Source organism: Miscanthus floridulus, chromosome 9 (genome assembly GCF_019320115.1).
Source record: "Miscanthus floridulus cultivar M001 chromosome 9, ASM1932011v1, whole genome shotgun sequence".
Classification (NCBI taxonomy): domain Eukaryota; kingdom Viridiplantae; phylum Streptophyta; class Magnoliopsida; order Poales; family Poaceae; genus Miscanthus; species Miscanthus floridulus.
This window is the reverse complement of record NC_089588.1, coordinates 88,250,292-88,258,505: the sequence shown is the minus strand read 5'-3', so window position 1 is coordinate 88,258,505 and position 8,214 is coordinate 88,250,292. Positions and strand designations below refer to the sequence as shown.

Sequence of the window (8,214 nt, the reverse complement as noted above, 5' to 3'; positions counted from 1 at the left end):
TTTATTTTGATGTTATTTTAAAAGCCGTGCAGAGGCCAATAGACGCCCAAATAAACTGGGCCTTAGTCTCTTTTCTAGCCTTGTCATCTACCGGTAACTCATGGTTCAACCTGATGGGCCGTATTCGCATTATAGCCCATCTTACTCTCTCCTCAGTCCAGAAACAAGCACGGCCCCAATAACAACCCCGAAGGGGGCGTTTGCTAAAAACGGGAAACCCCGAGAGCCGACACGTACGACACCGGGACAGTTCGAGCTGGAGCCATGGAGCCAGCAGCGTCCGCCAGCGCCGCGTCGGCGCGGCCGATGGAGCCCCATTGTGCGCCAGCCCCGCAATCCTCGGACGAAGCTTCCTCGTCCTACTCCGCGTGTCTCCATGCTGATTTGAGGCCGGTGGCGTGGCGTCCTCCACGACCTGGACTCCCAGTGGGCGGCGGCAGCCGAGGCGGAAAGGATACTGGGGGAGGCGGCGGCGGTAGGTCCTGCAGCGGTACTTAAAATTAGCGGTGAGGAGGAGCAGGAGGAGGAAGATGGGATACGAGACAACCAGCAGCGGCAGGAGGACGAGGTCTAGTACAGTGATCTACTGTTTTCAATTGGGGAATTTGCACGGCTTATGATCTTGATTTGTGCTGCGAACTGCGATGCATGGTTGCAACTTGCAATGCAGTTAATCTTCTTAGAAACGTCACAGTGATTTTGGACTGTCCAGATTTGCAGGCTTCCCACCGCTCCACCCCCCCACCTCCCCCCCCCCCCCCCCCCCCCCCCCCCCCCCCCCCCCCCCCCCCCCCCCCCGCTATTTCCAGGTTTGTTAATCGCCATGTAATCTTTCTCAATTGTTATAGTACATTTTTTTAGTAAGCTGGCAATTTGGCTTTGATGGTTTGTCAATTTTATCCCAGATTTACATTCATTATGATGTGTCTGATGGCATTGAAGTGTCCGCAAAGCTTTCATCAGCTAATGTGTGTGCCAAAGATGATGGATGCTCTGATGGTACAGGACATGATGATGAATCAGACGTCTTCTATTACAAGTGCAACTTTGAGTACCTGCCTCCTCTGGTATTGACATGCTTACTTTCACCGTCGTATCCTAACAAAGACTCCCCATATTTCACAATCACTGTTAAGTGGATGGATGTGCCTCAAGTTTCTCAGCTCTGTGAGATGCTTGACAACATATCGGCAGAGCTGCAGGGGCAGGAGGTTGTGTATCAGTGGGTTGAGTGGTTACGGGATTCTTCAAGGTCACATCTCTGGTTTGATGATAAAATGACACTAGGCTCAGATATTGTAATCCACAACCGAGATAACCATGCAGTCTCAAGAACAAATTCATTGGAGTCTGTAATCCCTTTGATGATGACTTACAGCAGTAAGAAGCGCTATCAAGCTTTTCTTGAGGATCTCCATATGTGCATGATATGTCTTAACCAGAGCAAAGGTATGTATTTCCAACCAACCCTGGCGGTTATAGCATGCTCATTCATCCTTTAATGTCCGTGTTACTCCTTGAGTCATTTCCTTTGTTGAAATGTACCTTGTAATCAATACCACCTGGGTGAAGTTTTATTGTTTCACAGTTCACATAGTACCTCTTGGGAGCTAATAGGGTTCTGGTCTTCACTCTTCAGTCCGAACTGACAGAATTTCAGCTAAATCTCCCGTCTCAGTGGGGCCTGAAACAATATCATACCAGTCAAAAATTTCGGTCCAAATTGAATTTGTAGTCTAGTCTAGAGTTTAACAAGCCCACAAGTGCTTGCTTCAATATAAAAGTGCAAACCAGTCAAATTATAATCAATTTGTTTTCTCCTTGTGCCTCTCGGTCAAATTTTTACCAAATATTAGCTAAACATGAACATTTTGACTGGTCCATACTGTTGAATCCCGGTCCAAAATTTTCGATATTCACCCATTTTGGCGGGGTCTGAAATTTTTCACCATTTGAATCCCAGAAGGCCAGAACCCTTTGAACCTGTAAATTCCTAGCATTACCTTGTGAAACTGACTTGCACTCGCATAGGTTTATTCTCCTTTAACTAACTTTAATTCTGAAACAACTAGGCTCAAACTTCATCAAGCTTTCATGCCAGCACCTATTTTGTGTGAAGTGCATGGAGACCTTATGCAGAATGCACGTCAAGGAAGGTACTGTGTTTCAGTTGGTATGCCCTGATACCAAGTGCAATGCTTCAATTCCACCATATGTGTTGAAGAGGCTTCTTACGGGAGAAGAATTTGAACGTTGGGATAGGCTTGTTCTTAAGAAAGCATTGGACTCGATGTCAGATGTGGTTTACTGTCCAAGATGTGGGATTGGTTGCTTGGAAGATGAGGGTAACAATGCACAATGCCCAAAATGTTCCTTTATCTTTTGCTCGTTATGTAAGGAACCATGCCATCCTGGGAAGCACTGCATAACTCCAGAAGACATGATCAAAAGACAGCAGGTAAAATTCAAGATATGCACTAAGATCACTTTCATTTTTGTGTTTTGCAGTTGATTCTCATCTTTGCATAGTAACCAGTGTATTAAACATCTGGAGTCTCCTTACTATGTAATTCAATGATACAATGTGCATTTGACATGCACTCTAATAAAGATCTCAGGGTCTGACAAGCTTTTGCTATGGACTCGCTACTAGTTTATGCATTTAGCTGAACATCCAACGCTTGCTGCCTACAATTTCTTTGTTTGCACTTTGCAGGCATCAGGCAGGATGTCAGAGAAGGATATGACGCGGGAACTGCTCACCATCAGAAAAATGTTCAATGATATTCAACTATGTCCAAAATGCCGAATGCCTATCGTCAAAACAGAAGGGTGCAACAAGATGTCGTGTGGCAACTGTGGTCAGTTGCTCTGCTTCCGCTGTGGCAGGGCGATCAATGGCCATGACCATTTCTGGTAGGTGATTCCAAGACATCAATGATGCTTCCCTGGCATACCTTTTATGCACGGTTGGTTGGACAAAGTATAACAAAATCGGCCCATTGTAGGAACGGCAGCTGTGTGCTCTTTGAGCTACGTCAGTATAGCGATGTAACGCCATTCGAGAGGCATATGAAAGAAGTTCAAATTGGCCGCCGGGTTAAAGTTCAACTGAGCCCAATCGGTAGTACTATCAGATGCCCTAAATGTCGCCAGAGAAATTTCAAGGTAAAGCAGCATTCGGCTTATTGCACGAGAGTGGTGATTGTTGATCACCAATGTTGCGAGCACTGATTTGTCAGTGTGTATATGCATAATCTGACCAATGACCATGTGCATTCAGGACAACGAGGAATACATTTTCTGCTGGGCGTGCCGGATCCACTACTGCTCATTGTGCAGGATGAGGGTTGAGGACAAATACATGAAGTCAGGGCACTACCGGTCGTCAGAGTGTGTGGGGCTTGGAAACTTCTAGCGCTGGATCTGCCGCAGTTCTCATAATATAGTGCAAGAGTCCCTTCGGAAATATATCCAATAGAATTAGGGCTGTGGATTGGTTCCCTTAAGGTCTCCATCAACTAACCCTCTTTAGTTCAATTTATTTGAAAAATAGCGTGCTGTCGATGTGTTCCTCTTGCTCCCGTTTTGTCACTGATGAGTGTCACATAATGTTGAGTGACATTTTCTGTGAAATGTAATTCTATTATCACGGATTTATTATGTCCAATCAATTCGACACAATTTCAGCTACAATCTCCAGACCCAGTAATGACCATGAGGCTTGTCTTGGCTGCATTGCACTTTCCCGGTGTCTAACACCTGAACTGACAAATGAAGAGTTCGTGTCGGAGTAGGACATGGTCAGAGCGATCCATTCAAAATGAATGCCTTAGTGATCTTATATTAAGAAAAATTGACCCCTATATATCATCCAATTAGGGTATTTTTGAAATTTTTAATATTTTATGAAAAGTTGACTTATCAAATTATTAGATTGTTCCTTAAAGTCTTTTTGGAATTGCTCCACTAACTTCACCATGGAGCAGCTCCACAAAAAACCTAAAGTTTCTATAGCACCTCTCATAACCCCATCTTTTTATGGAGCAGAGTTTATGGAGATGTAGTTATTTAGATAATGCTTGGCCACGGGCGTCTGCTAAAAAAACTCCTCACATGTGGCCATCCGCTCGTCCCACTCCCCGCGGCACCTCCATGCCGTGCCATCCCCCGCTCCCTCGCGGCATGGCCCTCCATACCGCGCCATCCCCCACGACGCCTCCACCGGCCAACGTCCGTCGCTGCCACCTTCTTCCCAGCCCCCGCTCGGCTAGAGCTCCCCGTCGACCCCTTCTTCCCGCCCACGCCCGGCCAGAGCTCGCCGACAGCTGCCTGCACCTGCGCCAGGCCCATCCCCAAGGCCCTCGCCCGGCCAGAGCCTATTAGTGACATGTGCCCATTGCTGGCCTGTCCTCGCCTCCCTCTCCGCCCGCTTGTGACGGCGGCAGCTCACAGCGCAACCAAAGTTCACCAGCGGCCTGTCCCCGCCGCCCCCTCTGCTCACCTCCAGAAGGGGCCGCGACGGCGTTGCCGTCTGCCTGCCCATCCCCCGCTCTGCGTTGCGTCGTACGGAAGAAGAAGGTGAAAACGCATGTTGCAAGCATATGTTTCAAGTGTTTCAGATGTTCCAGAGGTATGTTGTAAGTATTTCAAGCGGATGTTGCAAAAGTAGATCGAGATGATGCATATGTTGCAATGGTTGTACACGTATGTTGCAAGCTTCTATTCCCAATGTTTTATCTGTTTTTCCAGACGTATGTTGCAAGTGTGTTTATTTCGATGTTGCATATGTTTCACACATATGTTCCAAGTGTTTTTATCTGGATGTTGCAAATACTTTACAATGGTTTTACATGTTTTTCAGGTGTTTTTGCAAGTGTTTCATATGCATGTTTCAAGTGTTTCATCTGCTTTCAGATGTATGTTGCAAGTGTTGCATCTGGATATTTCAAAAGTAGATCGAGTGTTGCATCTGCCTTCCTCGCTTTCCGCTGCCTTGCCTCGGTGTCTCCTCCTCCTCCCAGCACTGGCTGGGCATCCGTCGCCCCCTCCCACTTTTCTCGATTCTGATGACGGTCTGCAGGCGCAGGCGTCCGGACGCCCCGTCTGTCTAGGCGCTAGCAAGCCCTTTGGCTAAAATACATAGAGAAAGCTGAAAAACATAGAAGTCCCAAACAAGCCCTAAAACACTTGGCATGGTCATTAGAAAGATAAATATATAAGTCGTGCTTGTATGAGTTAGAGGAACATGTCTAGAAAACAGTGTGGTGTGTGACGCCAAGGTGAATTAAAGCACAATGACGTGATTATATTGATATAAATCTCCAATCTCATGTTTATACGAGTTAGGTGCACGTCTAGACAATGCATGGAGTTCGATTCTAAAACAAATTAAACAAATTATACATCAGCTAAATAATAAATTTGAGCCATAAGCCCTCCAGAAGGCTTCACAATAAGATGCATGTGTATTTTTTTGCTAGTCCCAAAAATAAATAAAGCCTAAATAAACGACGAAAACGAGAACGACGTACGGCGCCAGAGCCCGAGGGGCACTCTTAAGGTCCGGTCGGCCAGACCCAAACATCACTGTTCGACTCATAAATCATGGCTGAAAATACTGTTAATTTATTTAGAAAAAAATAAAGTACTGACTTATGAGCCACGCCGACGATTTTTTTCGCGCGCTCGGGAGAGGAACAGAGCAAAGCGTGGCAATTATTCTATGCCATGTCAGTGGGCCAGACGGCTAGATGATAGAGTTGGGCTGCTTATTTCTGTTCGTTTGACGTTGACGTCGTACAGGACCTACAATGCATGCACAATAAGGACCTGTTTGGCTGGACTCAGGCTTCGGCTCCTACACTGTTCATGCACTGTAGCGTGACAGAACCGGAGCCGAAGGAGTCAGGAATTGAAGCTTCACCGGCTCCATGAACAGTACCGCGCTACAGTGAGAGGGAAAAAGTGGGGGAGTGAAAAACAGCTCTGTTGCTACAGTGATGCTACAGTGTTCGTCGTAGGTATCAGCTGGAGCCGGAGCTGCCGGGAGCCCGGCCAAACAAGTCCTAAAGATAGCATGACGATGTCATAGTTTGCTGCGAATTGAAAAAATCTATAGTTTACAAGTTAAACATCCAATTTAAATTTCGATTACACCATTATGTTTCTCGTAAGAAATCCTTCAAAACAAGACCACACTTGATATATTTGGAAATTTTTTTAATTATCGAACATTTTTCTCATAAAGGGAGAACATTTCCTTTTGTTGAATAGAGACGATGTTCTAAGTTCAGCAAACAATGTTTCGTCTTCACAATAAAGATATTCTCGGTTCAAGAGAACAATATTCTAGATCTATGAGAATAAATTATAGGTTAATGCGATACTATTATAAAATCTATAAAAATAATATATATGTATTTACTATCTTGCATAGAGTTGAGGTTAACGACATATCACAGGTACTATGTAAAAGGAGAAAAAACCCACCAAATAATGGTAAAATAAAAGAGAATATCACATGAATACTATTTGAGTAAGCTAAAATATAATATAGAGCATATCACATGTACTATGTGATTACTCAAAAATAATTATAGAACATCACATTTATACTACCTGAACATCCTTAAGTGCGTGTTTAGTTCGCGCATTTTGAGAATTTGGCTACTGTAGCACTTTCGTTTTTATTTGGCAATTAGTGTTCAATCATGGACTAATTAGGCTCAAAACGTTCGTCTCGCAATTTCCAACCAAACTGTGCAATTAGTTTTTTTTCGTCTACATTTAATGCTCCATGCACGTATCGCAAGATTCGATGTGATGGCTACTGTAGCACTTTTTTGGAAACTTTTTGGGAACTAAACAAGCACTAAATATATCATAAAACATCACTTGTATATTACACGAACATCACAAAATACATTATAGAACATCGCATGTATACTACGTAAATATCACAAAATACAACATAGAACATCATATATATACTACATGAAAATTACATATATCTTAGGGATAATATCACAAAATATACTACATAGAACATCACATATTTACTACAATAACATCACATATACACTATATGAACATTACATATATATATACTACAAGAACATCACATGGATAATATTTGAACAACCTAAGAAGTCATAAAATATCTCACATATACTATATTAATAATCAAAGATATATAATGAAACATTCCATTTATATTATGTGAATATATTAACATACATCATACAACATCGCATGTATACTACTTGAAAAAAAATAAAAAGAGGAAAATAAACATGGATACTATTTGAACAACCTAAACATCTCACGAGTACTATGCAAATAGTAAAAAAAATCGTGAAACATCCCATGTGTAATATGTGAACATCCGAGAATACATCATAGAATATCTTATATCATACACGATGCGAACATCACATGCATCTCATCGAATATATAAAAAGGTAGAACATAAATAATGAAAAAGAAATAATCAAATACTATAAATACAGTAACACGCGAATAGGGAAATCAAAAGAATAAAGGAAATCAATAGAAAGGATAAATAGAAAAGGGAAAGAAAAATGAAATAGAAGAAAAAATAAAAACATAAAAAATAAACTCATCCTAGCCTCGAGCGTAAGTGTGGGCGCTAATTCTATAGTCCATATGATCAAAGAAAAAGTAAAACAAAAAATACAAAGTTTGGGAAAAAAATAAATAAAAAGAAATATTTTTAAAACATCAAAAATGAAAAAGAAGAAAAAACACAAGAGAAAGAAAAATGAAAATAAGAAAGGAAAGGAAAAAGGATAAACATACCAAACTAGGAGTGAACATGAAAAAAAAAGAAAAATGGAATAAAGAAAAAATAATTAAGGTAAAAGAAAAATAAATAAAAGAAAGATAAAAAAGGAAATATAAGAAACAGAAAAGGAATATAAGAAAAGAAAAAAAAACGTACCTGAGTTTCCAGACGCACATGCGCCGCTCTCTCTACTCGTTATTAGGCCCCACGGAAGCTGAACTGCATGCGCGGGAAACAATCCAACGAAGTGAAGCCAAACTGCATGCGCGGGAAAATAGATGCTCGGCCGGCGCACGGCTCCCGTCCGAACGTTCGGACGGGATGATTGAGCCCGAGTTCGCGCTATGGCGGCATTAGCTTCCGGCAGCACTACGTCGCCGCGGGCGCTGGAGCTGGAGCTCCACCGC

General features: G+C 42.6%; 1 protein-coding gene across 3 annotated transcripts; it reads left to right on the top strand.

Moving 5' to 3' along the window:
• The first annotated feature begins 226 nt into the window (after nucleotides 1–226).
• LOC136482337 (uncharacterized) lies at nucleotides 227–3,689 on the top strand. Of its 3 annotated transcripts, XM_066479544.1 has the most exons (7): nucleotides 227–568; nucleotides 1,006–1,067; nucleotides 1,156–1,449; nucleotides 2,073–2,458; nucleotides 2,717–2,916; nucleotides 3,009–3,168; nucleotides 3,284–3,689. In XM_066479544.1, the coding sequence occupies exons 3-7, from the start codon at nucleotides 1,173–1,175 to the stop codon at nucleotides 3,416–3,418; spliced, it is 1,158 nt and encodes a 385-aa protein (XP_066335641.1). In that variant the 5' UTR covers nucleotides 227–568; nucleotides 1,006–1,067; nucleotides 1,156–1,172; the 3' UTR covers nucleotides 3,419–3,689. The 3 variants fall into 3 exon arrangements, with proteins under 3 accessions (XP_066335641.1, XP_066335640.1, XP_066335642.1); XM_066479543.1 differs by having other exon boundaries at nucleotides 1,006–1,449; XM_066479545.1 differs by having other exon boundaries at nucleotides 390–568; nucleotides 906–1,449.
• The last annotated feature ends 4,525 nt before the right edge of the window (nucleotides 3,690–8,214 follow it).

What these genes read in the sequence shown, in the direction of transcription:
- LOC136482337 (XM_066479543.1), top strand. Translation starts at nt 1,140, where the DNA reads ATGGATGTGCCTCAAGTTTCTCAGCTCTGTGAGATGCTTGACAACATA. An exon ending in ATGTCTTAACCAGAGCAAAG is followed by an intron (nt 1,450 to 2,072) that starts GTATGTATTTCC and finishes TGAAACAACTAG; the next exon opens with GCTCAAACTTCATCAAGCTT. An exon ending in GTCGCCAGAGAAATTTCAAG is followed by an intron (nt 3,169 to 3,283) that starts GTAAAGCAGCAT and finishes ATGTGCATTCAG; the next exon opens with GACAACGAGGAATACATTTT.